The 17922-nt window shown below is 43.7% G+C and overlaps 2 protein-coding genes across 4 annotated transcripts in view; one reads left to right on the top strand and one right to left on the bottom strand.

Annotated features, from left to right (window-relative positions):
* pcxb (pyruvate carboxylase b) overlaps positions 1 to 17922 on the bottom strand; it is a 265650-nt gene that overhangs the window by 81439 nt on the left and 166289 nt on the right. The window lies entirely within an intron of this gene.
* Positions 1 to 17922, top strand: part of LOC117752238 (leucine-rich repeat and fibronectin type-III domain-containing protein 4) — a 38534-nt gene that overhangs the window by 8071 nt on the left and 12541 nt on the right. Inside the window, exons 3-7 of the mRNA XM_034569454.1 lie at positions 10444 to 11055; positions 11161 to 11323; positions 12848 to 13018; positions 14915 to 15076; positions 15781 to 16494. Coding sequence (XP_034425345.1) covers positions 10470 to 11055; positions 11161 to 11323; positions 12848 to 13018; positions 14915 to 15076; positions 15781 to 16494 — 1796 coding nt within the window. The 5' untranslated portion in view covers positions 10444 to 10469. The remainder of the gene's footprint in view (positions 1 to 10443; positions 11056 to 11160; positions 11324 to 12847; positions 13019 to 14914; positions 15077 to 15780; positions 16495 to 17922) is intronic.

The following is a 17922-nucleotide window of genomic DNA, read 5'->3' as shown; positions in this document are numbered from 1 at the left end:
TTCATCCTGTCGTTTCAGGGTCTGTATAATTGACACCGCTGGGTTTCTGATTGAGCAAGAGACATTGACAGCACAATTGTTAGTATTTTACTTGTCGACCATTGTTCGTGGTGGATTTTTCTTGTGTTGATTTGTCTCACCTATACGTGGACGCACACACACACACACAAAATATGGCAGTGTTGCAGGAAAGGCTGACATGAAAAAGTGAAGTGGGAATTGAGAGAGAGCAAGCAGATGAGGTTGTGGGAGAGAAAACGTAATGAGAGAAAGAAATCCATTTCATGTAGCAACAAAAAGGTTGAGCTTGAGGAATACGGGAGGAAGAAGAGGAGGGAGGAGAGAGAGGAGGAGGAGGGATGAAGGGTGGAGGAGAGGGGCAGAGAAAACTGCAAGCGCATTATGTTCAGGGTGAGTGGCAGACCCGTTATATTGCAAAACTTATGATAGTGTGCCTTGTCCTGCAAAGGCAAATTTGTGGATGTAAGCAGAAGTGTATTTGTAGGTCTGCAAGTTTCAGAGTAAGCAAGTGTGTGTATGTGTGTGTGTGTGTGTGTGTGTGTGTGTGTGTGTGTTAATGACTGCAAGCACCAACAAACAAAACCACCGCTTCACATGCAACACTTACAAATGCTTAAGTGACCCAAACTGTAGACTATGGTGCTATTATACATTCAATGACAATAAGGAATAATACAAATTAAGCCGCATTCATTTTCTATTCAGACACAGTTTGAAACAGGCGGATGTTGGTAGTGCGACCGATTCCAAACTCTTAAGAGTGAGATTGTCATATAGCATCTGTAACTACCTGCATGTTGTAGCATATATTTATTTTTAAGGTGTATTCCACCAGTTTCTCAAGAGGAACTCCTCAAACTAAAGTTATACAATGTCTTCTGTGGCTGTGATGGACCTTTCCAAAAGTCAAATTTCTAATTTTGACATGTTTTCCTCACTGAATCATTTTGTCCTCGGCTGCATGCAAGAGAGCCCGACTCTGAAACACGTAAAAATACAAAGTTATGTTGTCTTTGTCGTTTAATAGAACGAGAACCTTGAAAAGAAAATTTATATATAGGATGGCAAATTCGTACAGAGGAGATTTATTTTCCCATCGCGTTCAGCACAAAATAGAAGCTGCATCAAAAGACGAGCATGTGGCAAAAACAAAGACTGTCAGCTATTAATTAAAGGCTTTTATTGGCTCAGTGTAAAACCATGTTACTGTGCTATTTAATCAGACGTAAGTGTGATGTTGCCATCTGGAGTAAAGGAGCATCAAAAAAGAGAAGGGTATTGAGCTTCCTCTCTGGCACCAATATGACAGCTATCCACCAATGAAAAATTATCCCTCTCCAAGAATAAAGGCATTCCCGGTATAGCAGAGCTGCCTGAGCCGGTCTCAGAACTCTGCGTCCCTCATTTTCTCGGCTGTTCCCATTTTTTAACATCCAGCTGTAGGATGGTATCACACGTACAGAATGAAACTACTGCTACATTTTACAAATGCACTTTCACAACAGATAAGGCTGAGGTCCTAGTTTGTAGTCAGTGACAGTGACGCATCACAGACAACAAAACAAAAAGAGTCCCTGTGAAGAGAGAATGCACAGCCTAAGGAAGTATAAATGTGGCCACAAATACTGATCCTTACGCTGTTCAAGACTAGATAACGGATTAAAACTTGAAAATTGGAACGATAACTTCCTGACAGATCATGGACAGACTGCTTCCGTGGCGCGGCCTGTGCCAATGAAGTGCCAAAGAAAATCCCTGTCACCTCCGTTGTTTGCCAATTCAATTTACCTCCCAGAAAATTTAATCCCCAAGCTGTGCAGCCATGCGGGCTATCCAGTGGGAGGAAACAAAATTACAAAAAACTCAGCAAGGAGTGGGAGAGTGGCTGCCACAGATATAACACAACACTGTTACCGGAGTGCTAAGAGAACCATCAGAGCGGTTTGGTCTCAGAAGTAGGAGAAAGGTAGCGAAGGTCGTTTCCTGTCTTGTTTGGTGCTGAGCTTCAGACTCTTCAGTTTAGTCTGAACCAAAATAACAAGTCTGAAAGGAGCCCCAGACTAAGGCCAAGACCCATTTATACCAATTTAAATTTAGTCTGACCAAAGACTTGGCCCAAATCAAGCTGAACGTTGAGAAGGCATTAAAAAAATTGAAAAGGAAAAAGAAGTGGAAGCAACTTGAGTAATTGGTTAAAGTCTTTGCCCCCCGAAAATAAATGTTTGAACGACGAGGATGTTTATTTGGCTCATTCAAAGTACTGTCGAGTGCGGCTACTGAAGTTGGTGATGATGGTACTACTAAAACAAAACTGGTTCGTTCATTTTCTAGACTCAAACAGACAGACTATAGTGCTCGTCACATTGACTAGACGCCAACGTCAGATGCACGCCCGTCTAAAAACCAAACAATGTCAAGAAACAAAAACAAACTGGATCAAATGTTACAAAGACAAGATGCCTTAAGATGAAATATATACTGTGTTTTTCTGTGATACTCAACTCTTAACCAGTGATACCAGTTGGGGTACCGGGGGACAGAAAATCAGCAACTAAGGGGGCAGTGATGTGAGCTGTGACATCAGGTTCAAAATTCGACTACACTCATAAGGCGGGCAAGAGCAAGGGCCTACTTAATGCCATGGTTCGCTGCTTGAGATTTTTTTGTCCACCATTTCACAAGACTTCACGGTTCACCAGTTCACAGCCTGTGGTAAAGCAGAACAGTGGGTTAACTGGTTTCTCAGAATATCAGGAACTTCTGTCTGCAGACTTTACACAGAGAGAGGCCCGGGCCTCTTTAACAGCCGTGCCTCAGAAGAATCCCAGGTTACATTGGTTTGTAAACTTTTCATGGCTTTTCCAACTTCAATTATTAAAAAAGCTTTCTAAATTAATTTAAAGACTGGGTTTCTAATCTGTGCAGAGTGGATGCAAAGTGTTGCAGCCTTTTAAAAGCCAAACAAGCTTCTACCAATATTGTATCCTCATTCCAAACAGCAGATTGGCTTTCATTGTGTCTCTTAAGTGTTGCCGTGTTAAAAGATTATAGTGGCTTTTAAAAACGTATTAAAGATAAGGTTCTGTAGCAAAAATTCAGTCATCTCTAATAAAATGTTATCTTATTTTTCCAAATGTCTGTTTTACAAACACGAGGAAAAAGATTTTAAACGTTTTAATGGCCTTCACGCAAGAGCTGTGAAATGTGCCTCGGTGAGACAAAAACAACGTGTTCACGTTTGTTAAACCTGAACCAAAACAACTGTTTAAAAATCTGACTGCGCAATGTTCCAGGAATAGTCACAATTATCAAAATCCTCCAAATAGGACTGGTTCCAACAGGATTTATTCAGCGAGGGTCGTGCATACAGATATGTACACACATGCTGATACACAGATACTGCATACACACACACAAACACACATTTATTTCTCTCTTGAACACAACATAGAAGGGTTTGGGAGGAATTAGCTGTGAGGGGTATTTCAGAGGAGCTGTATTATTTTGGAAGCCTGCTGTGAGGATACTGCAGTTCTTTTATTTTAAAGAGAATAGGCTCCAGTTTTCTTTCTCTTATTTCCCATTTCTCTTCTTCCACTCGCACCATTTTCCTCAGGGGTTCTGTAAGCGGTTTCCCACCAGTAGCCCCCTACCTGTACATCATAATAAAGAAAAAACGAAATGTAGGAGGGTTCAACTACACGTCAAGCAATTAGTGAGTGGCATGAGCAGATTCTGATTCCTTTTTGAGAGGTAGCCTGCACACTTGACAAGGATTACAGCTTCCTGTGTCTGACAGCTATTGATCTTCACACTTCTCGTTAAAATGCCAAACTATTCAATGAAATGATCGCTTCTACATTCCATCAAAACTAGTTTGTCCACTACGGAACTGTTGAGAACTCTCAAATATTAACATTTCGATATCGGTGAGACTAAATTGTCTGGACCCATTCAAAAAGAAGAAAGACTCACTTTAAAACATGAAGTAGCACAAAATGAATGTTAACATAATATTTTAAGGTAGTTGAGAATTTTAAAGATTTTTCAAAGTTTAAAGGATCTTAAAAAAATAGCCTGTGGAAACCCACCCTACTAGTCAGGAGGAAATATCTAAATCCGTGATCTCACACTTAACTTATACTCTTCATTTCTGACCTCTGGTCTTGGTCTAATGTCTAAATCAAAAACTTTACACCTTTGTTGTGCCTGAATCATGGCTATAAAGTTTGAACGTCATGTTATATGTCCCCAGTCAACCCTTTACCATTTAACAACCTTCTCTCTTGACCATTAACCCGTGTCCTCCTCCTACTCCTCTCACTCCTCAACGCTTCACCTTCCATCCTTCAACCACGTCTCTCTTTCTCTGCTGTCCTTCTGCTCCTCCATCGCGATGGTGATGCCTTCCAAACTCATTTTAAACACAGCTCTCCGTTCTCATAATCAAATCCACTCTTCTCTCTCTCATCCCTCTCTCTGACGGTGATGGATGGCGGCCTTCACCCGTTTATCGCCTTTACATATTTCTCAGCCCAGCCGCTTAACGACACACATTCATACACACCGACTCTTCGGCGTTCTGACTTTCCTTCTTCCTAAAACTCCCACTCTTTCCTTCCTTCTTTCCCACTCCCCTGCTCCTTGCACTACTCGGCTTCCATCTTGTGCAGTCTCCTCCCATTTTCTTCTGCCTCTCTTTCTCTCCCCCCCCCCCTCACTGTGTTTCACGCAGTTAGCCTCTCGTTGCAACCCTTGTTTATTGTTCGTTTTCATTACCAATACTGTTACCTCTCTGCCTGTGCTCTCTATACATGCTGCATGACTAAAGCGGACAGAATATGACAGAGGCATGACAGAAAAGTGATAGTATCAAAAGGACGAGTGGGCTTACAGTACACACGCCTGCCGCACGAAGAGGCTATGTGGGCGTTCTTTTGTTCCTTGCCTAGAGAGAGTGTGTGTATTTGTGAGTATGTGTGTGTATGCGCCGGCCTCCCTATAATTATGATTGTGTGGGAAGACTGTTTTGGTATGCTCGCAGTTGTTTCTCTGTGCAAATGCTCGACTAATATTGAAGGCCCTGATTGTGAAAGAACGCATGCTACGAGGTCTGAGTGAGTGTGAAAAGGCTGCCTCCGTATTCCGTCACTGCGTTCGTGCCAACAGAGCTTCTGGGTATTTTCAGATCAAACGTCGCAGCAGAGCGAGAGTTTGCGTGAGCAACTGTCCGTATTGATTCTCAAGTGACATCACTTTCAATACTCATTCATTTTTATGTTCGACTTCCCGTCAGACATCAGCCTCCTCATGTTGCCGTGGCGACTGGCTGTCAGTGATTCTGACTGAAGCCTCGTGGTGCACCTATTCACACTCCAATCAGATCTGTGGATTACTCAGCTTGTGATAAGTGGCTTTTGAGAGCTAATACAAATCCCCTTGTTTATAAACACTGCAACATTCCCTAAGTCGATTCGAGTCGATTACGGGCTAATGGCATTTGCCGGAGTAGATGCCGAAAAAAAAAAATACATAGTCCAATATGCAGATTTGGAATCACACGTGCAAAAACACAGTTTACAAACAGTAATTGTGTTTGACATTTAATAGGCCCCGAGTTTTATAATATCCTACAGAGTATTAAAGACCAAAGAGGAACTCAAGCCTTAAAGTGCAATAGGTCTTCCATGTGAACTCACAAAGACACCTCCAAACAGACACATTCAAGCTTTTAAGTCACGCCTGCAGCGCCTCTTAATTGCACTGGTTCAGGTCAGGTTCAAAAGAATCCCCCCAAAAACACTGTTAATGTTCCACGGCTATTAGCAGCTTCATGTTTAACAGGGTTTAGTTCCAGAAAAAGGAAGGCTCCACCCTCCCCAGGCTGTGGTGGGTGTTCAAACAGAAACTTTGGGAAGTTAGGGTGAGTTTTGGTTCAGCCTCGCAGCTCCCAGCCACTCTCCAACACTGGAGGTACTGAGGAGTTCTTTCCACAGACGCTTTTAGCTCATGTTTTCGCGCTCTTAGTTCATGCAGCAGTTCCGCTCTCCCCCATCCGACAGTTTCTTGCTCTCTAGAGTGTTGTTGGTTCATGCAGGGTTGTGTAGGGAGAGATCTCCCAAAATAGATGGAACAAAAATGAAAAAACAAAACAAAGCAGCTATGGCAACCATATGGTACAAATGTCCAGGAGCACACAAACATCTGACCAAATGCACAAGGAATTATTTACCTCCCTCCTCGTTTTTTTTTTCTCTTTTGTTGTTTTTTTGTTTACTCCCCTCTGCGTCCCTCCATCATATATTGACTTACTCCATTTATTCTTTACTTTATGAAAAGTGTCAAGCAGGCTTGGCACCAAAGGGGTTTCGGCCTTATTGCTGCACTGCGATGCCTGCTGCGCGCTTTGTGTGTGATCAAGAGAGCGAGGGATTGTGTGTGTGTGTGTGCGCGCATGTGCGTGCACTCTCACATCTGTGTTCCCCTCTTAACTGCAAGTTCAGCAGCAAACTCTTAAGAGCATGTGAGGTCTTCCAAAGTGCAGTAAAAATGTCAAATTAAATCGCACACAGGAACACACAGCACACACTTGACAGGTGTTGCCTGTATGCGTGTACACTGTGCACTCAATAAATACCTATAAATACACACATTCAGATTCTGACACATACTGTACTGCACCTATGCTGCATTAGTACAGTGTGTAAGATAAAACTTTATTGATCTGCAGCCATGAAATTCTACTGTGGCAGCAACACAAGAAACAGCCCAAAAGAGGCAGATTAAGATAAAATCAGGATTTAAAAGCTGTATGAAATATCCCCATTAAATGGGATAGGCATAAAGAACATGCAGCAGGGTACATAAGACGATGTTGAGAGTAATAGGAAGGGCAAGAGGAGGGGTGTAAACGAATGGGATAGGGTGTTATCCAGCTTTATGGGCCAGATCGATCAGTAAGTGGATAGATTGGTTACACCCAACTTTGTGTGTGTGTGTGTGTGTGTGTGTGTGTGTGTGTGTGTGTGTGTGTGTGTGTGTGTGTGTGTGTGTGTGTGTGTGTGTGTGTGTGAGAAAGCTTCAATACTGCACTGCTCGAGCTGCAAATGAGATCTGCTCCCTAATAGAGGAAGAGCAGGAGATTAAGGGGAGAGGGAGATGCCGAAGTGGAGGGAGAATGATTTCAAGGACGTAAAAAATGATACGAGGAGGAGAAGTAGCGAAGAAGAGGTAAGAGAAAAATGAAGTCATGGGGAAAAAGAAAGAAAAAAATCAAGAGATGAAGCAGATGGGGAGGAAGGATGGGGCAGAAAGTTTGATGAATGAAGGAGGTGAGGGAGGAAAGGAAAAGCAAGGAGGAAAGGTGTTTGAGACAGAGGGAGCAAAATCTGTCTGTGTGCATGTGTGTGAAAGAGAGAGAGAGAGAGAGCGAGAGAGAGAGAGAGAGAGAGAGAGAGAGAGAGAGAGAGAGAGAGAGAAAAAGAGGAGCAGAAAAGGGAAGGAGAGACGGAGGGCAACAGACTCAGCAAGCGATAGAGAGACAAGACAAAAAGACAGGAGGCGGAGGAGAGGAAAAAGGAGAGACGGTGGCGAGGTAGAGCTGTGACTGATAACATTGTCGTACTGAGGTTGCCTCAAGGGCAGACATGATGGAGGGAAAGAAAGAGAGGGAATGAGACATAAAGAAAGAAAATGCGGAAATTTACAGAGCAGCCAGAGGCGCACAGGTTTATAAGATGGAAGGTGAGCAAGGATGTAGAGACAGGATGGAGAGAGGTAGAAAACACAAGGAGGAGCACTGCAGTGAGGGAGAACGGAGGGCGAGGAAACAAAGAATCTTTAGTCAGAGGAAGAAGAGGAGAGGTAGCTAAGTGCAGCGCCGCAAGGGGAGGGCGAAGGTGTGGATTGACGTGACACGAGCAGAAGGATGTGGAGGCTATCACAGAGAGAGAGGAGGTGAAGATTAAGGATGAGGAGAAAGAAAATCCGCCATGGATGAGGAGAGCAAGTTATTAGGAGAGTGAGAAAGCAGTGAGAGGGGAAAATATATGAAAGTGAGGAGTGGAGCAAACATAAAGGTCGAATGAAGGAGCGGAGCGCAACAGGGGAGTGCGTAAATGTATTGACATTCAGCGTGCTGCGGGTAGAGCGAGCTGTCTAAGCAGCGAGCATTAGCAAAGTACAGGGGTAAGCTGGTGGAGCCAGGACTGATGTACTGTTCTCGCTCTACAACAACAGTTGATGCGAGGACTTTTCAGGGACCAGCCCAGAATAGACATTTATAGTTTCTAGGTGGCATTTTTACATTTAGGAATGCACGCCTCCACAAGAACTTCCAACATCAGCTCTCCTGATTGCAGGCTTCTTGACTTTGCTGTCGTCTGCTGCAAAGCGATTTTGTAATTTTTGAAACTAATGCCACCAGAGTGTGTGTTGGCTTGAAAAATGGAGTGAGGATAGAGCAGCTCGCTAGTTGGAAATCCTAGAAAAGCTTGAAACAGCAGGTTTCACCTTGAAAATATGTCAACGCTACATCCCAGACGATCCCATTGGCTCTCTCATTGCAGCTACGCCCCCAAAACACGTTAACGCACACTGACAGACAAGAAGACGACTCTTCCAGGACTCTCTACTGCAGCGGTGTATGTCATTCACTGTTGTCATTCTGTTGGATTGAAATGATAGGTTGTGTTTCTTTACAGTCCAGTGAGTGCCACGGACACGGCTTCTTTTTCCAGACAACTTTATTTATTGATGGCTATCGGGACGTGAAGAGGGTTTCAACATATAAGATACTTCAGAAATAACTTGCCATCCTTAGCTTTTAAGTATTTTGGCTAAGTAACGCTATCAACAAAAGTGGTGGTTTCCAACTTCAGACAGACACTGTTGCCTTAAGCTTCCATGAATGGACTTGCACCTGTCTTCCTGTCCACCGTATCAAATTAAACTGCATTTCTCTCCTTAACTAATAGCCCATTAGTTTTATGTTCCACCCAAACATCCCGTTTCAAAACGGAAATGCATGACATTAAGGAATTAATGGTGCAATTCACCGGAGCCATAAGTAATCCATATGTAATCTGTTCCTGTCATCTCAAAACTGATACAGCTTATTTCCCTCCTTCTCTTGGCTTTAACTCTGAGGGCATGTAGGAGCCCGAGATAAAATGTATCATCACTTCTTTATCTCTTCAATGAAGACTGAGGGGTTCAAAAACGGGACACTGTAGCCCGGACTAATATCAAGCTCACATTTTGGAAGTAGACCAAAGCTAATTGAGTAGTGAGGAGGAGAATGCAGAATGTGACTGGAAACCCCTGTGCTTTAATTCCGATGCTTCTTCAATGTCAGAATCAGAAGCTGAACCCTCTTCCAGTTTCACGCAGAAAGAGGAAATCCAGCGCTTAACATGGACAATATCGAGACCACTACCAATTAGCTTCAACCTGTAAAGTCAGCATGATATAAGTTTAGGTATAGTTGTTACACATTGCGTCTCACTTCATTATCACCATGCTCATGCCACTACTTCGCTTTCACAAGTCTCCAGATTGCTCCGCGTAAAAAAAAACACCTGTCTTTTCTCCGACGACGTCGTTTCTCTGCGGCTGCCTGTGACTCACCGCCTCATCCCGTCTCCTCGCTCTTGTCACCGCGGCTGTGACTGTAATCAACACCCCCTGTCACTCTCTGTATCTGGGTTACAGTTGCCATGACAACTATTAGGCATGCCAATCAGTGGCAGTGACTCATCTCTATACCTGGTCGCAGCCGTGGCTGTATTTAGGGACGTACGTGTCACAAAGCCTGTGTTTACTGGGAGATTTTCGGCCTGTCTGAGATTACAATGGGACCCTTCTACATGTTGTGCTCCGCTAAGCCTACTGAGACCTACATTGCCTGACTTGAGACTTGCTGTGGAAACGTGGCTGACATGCTGGTGACCCAATTTGAAACCCTGACACACACAGTCTTAAGAAGGGTCCTATGATATAACACTTGTCAAATCCGCTCTCACAGGTTTCTAGGTAACAGTAACTATGGGGACTGGCTGTTTTCAGTCTTTTGGGATGTTGTTGCTAGGCAATGAGATGTGATGGTGAAGAGGTATACAGGCCACTTGTGCTCAAAGTGTGATAACAGTATGTAAGAGGTACAGCAAGAGAGCCTGTGCTGCAGGGACATCGAGAATTTCCCTGCAGCACACAGCCCACAGAATGGGCATTAGTGCAGAGTGGTGCTCATTTAAGAGAAGGTCTTGGTAGACACAAGTTGGCATGTGTGCAGAACAGACTCTGGTTCCAGCTCTGACTAGCCAGAGTAGGAGAAAACACAGACATCTCTCAGAGAACAATGTCTGACCAAGGAACTAGACTGAAAACCAATTTTTCTCTTTTTCTCTCTTCCTCTCTCTCCAGGTCTGTGGATAGCCAGGCGTTCTACCATGCCTGTCCCCCCACCCCTCAATCCCTGTAGACAAAAACACCTGCCCCACTCACACACCCACCCTGAACAAAGGGCAGAGCCTGCCACCTCTCCTTCCCTCCTTCCCCCATTCATCCTCTCTCTCTCACTTCTCCTCCCTCTCCTCGTCTCATCTTTGCCCTCCTCATCCCGCCTCGTCCACTGCGCTTGTCCCAGGGCCACGAAAAGAACCCTTCTCGGCTCCGTCCCTTTCCCGGCGTTCCACTGGCTGACTCTAGTCACATGCTGCCTGTTGCCGTCTCTGATTGGAGCAGGGGAGACGTGGGGCGTGGTCTCGGCCTGTCCCTTCCACTGCATCTGTCGAAACCTCTCAGAGTCGCTCAGCACGCTCTGTGCCGACAAGGGCCTCCTGTTTGTCCCACCGCACGTTGACCGGCGCACCGTCGAGCTGCGACTGGCGGACAACTTCATCACGGAGGTGGGCGCGAGCGACTTTGTCAACATGAGCGGCTTGGTGGATTTGACTCTGTCGAGGAACACCATCCACCTGATTCGACCAATGGCCTTTGCGGACCTGGAGAGTTTGCGTTCCCTGCACCTGGATGGTGAGCTGGAGCAGTAATTGCGTTCTTAGATCATTGCACTCTTGAATAAACTGGCAAAAGTTGCAACAGAAATAAAATACTGAATAGTTTTATTTGTATATCTAGGTAATCGCTTGACCATACTGGGACCAAGGGACCTCTCAGGTTTGGATAATCTGCAACATTTAATCATCAACAACAACCAGCTGATTAAAGTCTCTGTCCAGGCTTTTGATGACTTCTTGCTCACACTGGAGGACCTGGACATGTCCTACAATAACCTCCGGAGGTAAGCCCTTCGCCTCTGTCGTGATCAGCAGCACACTTTTGCATCGCCCGTTCACTCATCCTAATCTGTTCTGCTTTGTTAAATGGAAACTAATTTTAATACTCCTGAGTTGCCTGTGCTTAGGTCTGAATCTCTAGCGTATGCGGCGGGAGCACAGCTCAGCTCCCAAAACTTCAAGGCGCAGAGGAAATGTCTTGCAGGAGTCAGCAAACACAATGAAGAGAAACTTGCTCAAACTGCTGAGGCTGTGAGAAGAGGACTTAGAGTTCAAGAAACTGAGAGTGAATCAGTTTTGAAGAGGCCCTAATTTTCTTTGACTTTGTTTTTGTAAAGACTTGATGAAGGCTCACCTAAGCTCACTCCACCGATACACTAGAGTATCACCATAGCTCTTCTATTTCGCTCACACTGTGTAGAATTACTCTCGTCTCAATCGAGGACAATGAAGACACTTAATAACTCAGAACAATGAGTATATTCTCCATCAATGCCCTATTCTCCTCTTCATAGAGTCCCATTGCGTTGATGAATTCGGCAGCTTTTGGCTGTCAGCTCTCATTAAAATGTTTCATTTGTCTCCTCTACAGGAGCTCTCTGGCCTCTGTCCAACCTCCGCCCCGCCATAAGAAGAGAGGTTTAATGATACATACAGTAAAAACTCCTGCTGGCCCTGTGTTTTCCACCACTCAGTAGATTTAACAAAAGCAAAATTGTAAAAAAGGCTCAAACTTAGAAGCAGATTGTGTCATATGAGAACTCCTCTGAAGCTCGGTAGAAGCTTATCCAGGTGGAGAGGCCCCGCTTGTGTGATTTAATTGTTTGGAAAACCGAGGAGCGCCTGGCATTTCCTGCAGCTTAAATTTGTTCACATAGATTTAGCAAAGTTTTACACAGCAACTCTTGAACCCAGTATCACGTGGTTAACTTTCAGGGACACTAGTGTTCAGCAAGAATGCAGACGTTTTTATTTTAAATCAAAAAGGTGTTTCAGACCTGATTTTAGGAAACTTTCCTCCTCTGCTCTGCATAAATTAGACTCATGTTATGTATCCAGGCCTTATTTTAAGATGAATTTAATAATGTAATGGAAATCTCAAAGAAGCTGTGCTGCAATATTTCACTTGACTCATCCCTCCTCACACACTTCATTTTAGAGACATTTATACTGTATATACAAAGATACACACCATCTGCTCTTGGCTGATTTAAAAGAGTTTGCTCATTCTCACAACTGAACTTTAAAATCAATATATAATGTGTGAAGTAGCGATTTCTCTGTGCTCACTACAGAGCACTACAGTCTCATTTAGATGAAGCTAAGTACATGTGTACTCTGCCAAACATGCACTGATGAAACTAATAATGTAAACTAATAATGTACGTTTAACTATGACAACATAATGAACTCATCTATCCATCACATCCATCTGCTAAACAAGAACAGAGGCGTAATCTATGCACAAAATGTATTAATTCCTTGAGTCTGTCACTAATACTGATGTTCCTCTGTTTTACTGCTCTTAGGGTACCATGGGAGTCCATTCAGAACATGGCCAGCCTGCACACTTTGAACTTGGATCACAACCTGATAGACCACATAGCGGAAGGAGTCTTTGGAGAGCTGTACAAGCTTGCAAGACTGGATATGACCTCCAACCGGCTCCGCACCCTGCCCCCTGATCCGTTCTTTGCAAGGTAGCTTTTCTGGAAGAGCTTTTCTGCTTCTCTAAGAAGTGGCTGAGTGGAAATGCTATTTGGCAGATGACATCACCACAGAGCCACCCGAGTGTTTTTTAACAGGGGCGCTCTGGCACTGAAACACAGGTCGACAGCACTGGCGCACAGACACACTGCTCCATTTTTACTCACTCCATTCAATATTTATTTACTTATTGTGTACAGTATTCATGCACCTTGGGGAGCCTCAAAGACGGCAGGTATGGAGGTAGATATCAAGTCCCATGGTCTCATTTTAATTCCAACAAATCCCCCAAGCTGGTTGACCATATAGGTCCTGTCCCTACCTTTTGATATAACCCATGGGGAAATCTCCTGGCATAGTGCCTCTCCAGCTGTCATTATGTTATACCGACAAACATGTGGGGTCTACCAGCAGGAGCGTGGTTTGCCTACAGTGGCATGCTATAAAACAAGCAGGGAATCCATGGTTTGGTTCCGCTTAGTCGCAAAACTTTATGCAATTATTTTATCTTAAGACGACTTTAAATCATTTTCATAGTATACTGACTTATAATAGGGAGAATCTTAAAGTGGCTTAAACAGCTGGAATTAGCCTCAGAAAGTTCAGGAGTAATGCCAAAATGTAGATCAGTTACATAGACTTTAAAGTTTAGAAAAACCAGTGCTCATCTAGAAATATAACCAGAGTTGGCCGCCCTTGTTACAGCAACAACAGTTCCAGTTGAGCAAGCTGGTGATCATGAAGGATTTCCACCGTTCGGCTGTGTTTTAGTTCAGTGAGAAGGACTCTACACAGTCAGAGCTCCAGTCAAGCTATTGATAGGCTTTGTTTTATGTACATGAAAACCGCTTAACCACTCAGACTCTAAGCCCGCCAGAATTAATGAGCACTTGTAGCCGCACAGGCTTCTGTTGCTCAGTAAAAGGTAAAATAGTACCGCTTTCCACTAAGCTGATGTGTTGCATGGTTTCTGACTCGTCTACTGAATATACTTCATGTTAAAAGCTTATAGTGGCACTATATGACAAACCGTGAGCAGCGGTAATAAGAGACGTGTTTTTCTGTCGGCCTGCTGTCAAGAACATGTTGAAATTTAGGGTCAAATTATCATAAACGTACACTTTCATAAACGTACTTTTGCAAACGCCACAAAAAAATTCAAATTTAAAGTCAAACGTGATTGCTTCCATGAGCAGCTTCTTAAGTAGGCTGTTCTTTACTGGAGATTACTTGTGCTTTCAATCTTGTGTTTTTTTTTTTATTCCTCGCTGCAGAGAGCTTTATGAAAACACTGCCATTTAAATTTACTCACCTGTGCTTCTCTCACCGTCTCCCTATCATTTGATGCTCTCCAAGAAAATGGCTGACTTCACTGCAGGCAATATGTCAAAGAATAAATCCCATATATACACATATATAAATATGGTGTATTTTTCACCACCAATGTGCCTTAGCTCAGAAAACTACAGGTGTTTGAGTGGTACATTTATTCCAGTTGTAATTTGCACAGGCGAGTATCAAGATGATACAAGTGTTGCTCCTGGGTAGGTTAGTAACCGTCTGTAGTGGATCAATCATGAGTTTCTCTCATTTTAAGCAGCAGGCTCTTTGTTAACTTGTTGATGCTGAGACTTCCCTTTGCAGCAAAATAATTTTTCAGGTTCGGAACATATTTAATCTCTAATTACATATCAATATAAAAATCTATTTCCTTCATAGTTTAACCAAAAAAGGGAGGAAATTGAGGCAACTTTACAAAACAGTTGAAAAAATGACAAAGAAGCCAAATCCTGACGAGGACATTTTTTTGGAAAAAGAGGAAGTTGAAAATTGATTAGATCGACAAGATTGTGCGAGTGAACTGATTCCTTATCTCTCGTCTTCTTCAGGTCTCAGACCGGTGCAATAAGTCCCACCCCCTACAACACTGTCATAAGTCTAAACTTTGGGGGCAACCCGCTGCACTGCAACTGCGAGCTGCTGTGGTTGCGGCGGCTGATCCGAGGGGACGACATGGAGACGTGTGCCACACCTCCTCACTTGGCTGGAAGGTAAACGTTATCAATCTATCAATGGATTGTCGCTGTCTAATCCACTAAGTCTTAGAATCAACTGTTGATCCTAATCCGTTTAATAAGTGAAGCCTTCTTCAATGTGAGGAGGAGCAAAGGTATCATTTGAAAGCTTAAATGATGTGTTGAGTCAAATTGAAAAGCATCCGTCCATGTTTCCTCACTTTATACCTGTCTGATCCATTTTATGTCACCTTACTTGGATCATGACGTTTGTAAGAATAAAAGTGGAGGTTGAACTACAGACAGATAGGCTGTAAGGACTGACGTTTCAAACCGTGCTGTGATATACAGTATCTGTAGCAATTATTCTGACACTTCAGACTATCACAGTTTCTCTCTCCCAGAATTTGTCTGGTCTAACCCTCTAGTAAAAAGTATGCAGTGGAAAGAAAAGGAAAATGAGCTTCTGCTCTGCTCATCTGTCATCACTGTCACCGTTAAATACTTTTTGCTTAGTGTTGTTTTTCCGCAGAGTAGCATGGGGAAATTGTTCAGACTGTGGTGCGTCACTGAACTTAAACATTAAATTGATATATTGATGGGAAATTGTACATAAATACATTTTATCTCCCACATTAATGTGACAAAACCAGATCAGAGATAGAAAACAAGAGAAGGGTTATTCTACTCCCCCTTTCTCTCTCATTGGCTTCATCCCTCTTCCTCCCTTCATCCCTCAGGTATTTCTGGTCAATTCCTGAAGAGGAGTTCACTTGCGAACCGCCTCTCATCACCCGTCACACCCACAAGCTGTGGGTCTTGGAGGGCCAGCGAGCCACACTAAAGTGCCGTGCCATTGGCGACCCTGAGCCAGTAGTCCACTGGGTTTCCCCAGATGACCGCATCATTGCAAACTCATCCCGGACCAGCTCCTTCAGTAACGGGACCTTGGATATGTTAGTAACTGTTGCCCGGGATGACGGAGCGTACACGTGTATCGCAATAAATGCAGCAGGTGAAGCGACTGCTACTGTGGACCTGAAAATAATCCCCCTGCCTCACACAGGGAATAACAACGTGAACACCAAGACCAACAGGAACGTGACAAATGGGATTTTACGTACTGATCCAGGATCCTCGGATATCAGCACAGGGAAAAATGGAGGGATTAACAATGGCGTGGGACGTGTAGGAGAGGTGGAGCAAGGAAGAAGAGGTGGAGGGGAGGATGGAGAAGGTGACAGCGGCAGGGCCGTTGAAGGAGAGAGAGCTGATGGAGGGAGCTTGGAGGAGGATGACAGCGAGGAGGAGGAACTGAGGATGGTTGGAGTACAAGGGGTTACATCAACCTCGGCTCAGGTTCGATGGGATTTGGGGAGTTTGTCTGCAGCCTACGTTGTCTGGATGTATCAGATACAGTACAACTGCACCGCAGACGAGACCCTCGTCTACAGGTCAGTGCAACTTTCTCTGTAAAACGCTCACTGTGAATAATGTTCGCCATTCTACATCTGAAATCATACTTATACACTCGCTGAGATTGCCAACAGATAGGCCTACTGGTTAATGTCTTACAGTAACAGCTTCTCCCGTATCAGTCAGTTTCTTCTTCCCTGTTTTCATGCAGAAAAAGAATGACACTTCAGTCATGCACATGCTCATCCTTTGGATTGCTCAAGGGATGGATGAAAGGGGAGATAGATGAAGGGGTAGAAGGGGGAAGGGACTCAATAATTTATCTCCATCGCTGTTTGACACAAAAACCCAACAGATGAGGAGTCGGTGCATATGGAGGAGAGTAGAATGGGAGGACAAGTGGATAAACATTGAGGGAATTTTGAATGAGTTGAGATTTGCTACATATAACATCCAATGGCAGGTTTATAGTGTCTGACTCTAAGTGTATAAATATATCCACAGCTACATTCATTGACTTATCCATGCCACGACTAATGAGCGGTTTGCTGAAGCAACACAGGAACTTGATGGGATGTGTCATTTTTAATTTGGACTAACATTTAAATCTTCAGTGAGCCATGTCATTTTCTATTTAAAGTGAGATCTCCTGGGCGTCCGTGTTTACCCAGCATGCTCCTAGAGCCAGTGAAAATAATCAAACATTTATAAAGAGCAGATTTGAGGGTGAGGGCTGCAACATATGTCTTGTTCCTACAAATTATTTAAAGAGACCTCTGCCGCGCCCCGCCTCGTACGTTTATGCTATATCTGTGGAAGAGCATGAGGTGAGCATCTAACCTGCGTTCCTGAGAAAGTCTTTGTAAGAGCTGCCAATCTTTGCTCAAAAGTTTATTTACCTCACTGTGAGCCAATGTTTTGAAGTAGTAGAGAAGTAGTGTAGAGCCAAAAAGATAAGAAATAAAAACTAAAAGGTTACATGAAAAGCGACAGATCACGTGTTCTTTTTGTGTGCTCACACTGTGAATCTGTGATATCCTCAAACTAACAATTTCAGTATCAACAGAAAACATTGGCTGGGATGTTAAGTCTGACTTCAAGAGAATGAAAATGGAGGGAATGAGGCAAACACAAAGAAATAAGATGAATAGACTCAGGACAGGAGTCCTGTCTTGTACAATATGAGAGCGTGTCTCTGATTTTTCGGCTTCCTAATGCTAACGTTCAAGCAATACCACTGCACTGCACATAAATTAGGCCTGCATGCATTCAGAATTTACTGCCTCTGTATTTACAACCAGAGGCTGATGAAACGTGTGTGGGGTTGTTGCAAAACACTGGGTGAAACAGTGAGTGAGATGGGATAAGACGAGGAGAGGTCTGCATTATCTGTGGGTGTGTTTTCTGCACTGAAGTGGGCTTGAATGTGGTTTTGGTTCAGGAATTATTAAGATGGTGGAAAGCTG

Source organism: Hippoglossus hippoglossus, chromosome 18, assembly GCF_009819705.1.
Source record: "Hippoglossus hippoglossus isolate fHipHip1 chromosome 18, fHipHip1.pri, whole genome shotgun sequence".
Classification (NCBI taxonomy): domain Eukaryota; kingdom Metazoa; phylum Chordata; class Actinopteri; order Pleuronectiformes; family Pleuronectidae; genus Hippoglossus; species Hippoglossus hippoglossus.
The sequence above is the reverse complement of the archived record's forward strand: the minus strand, read 5'-3'. Positions and strand labels throughout refer to the sequence as shown.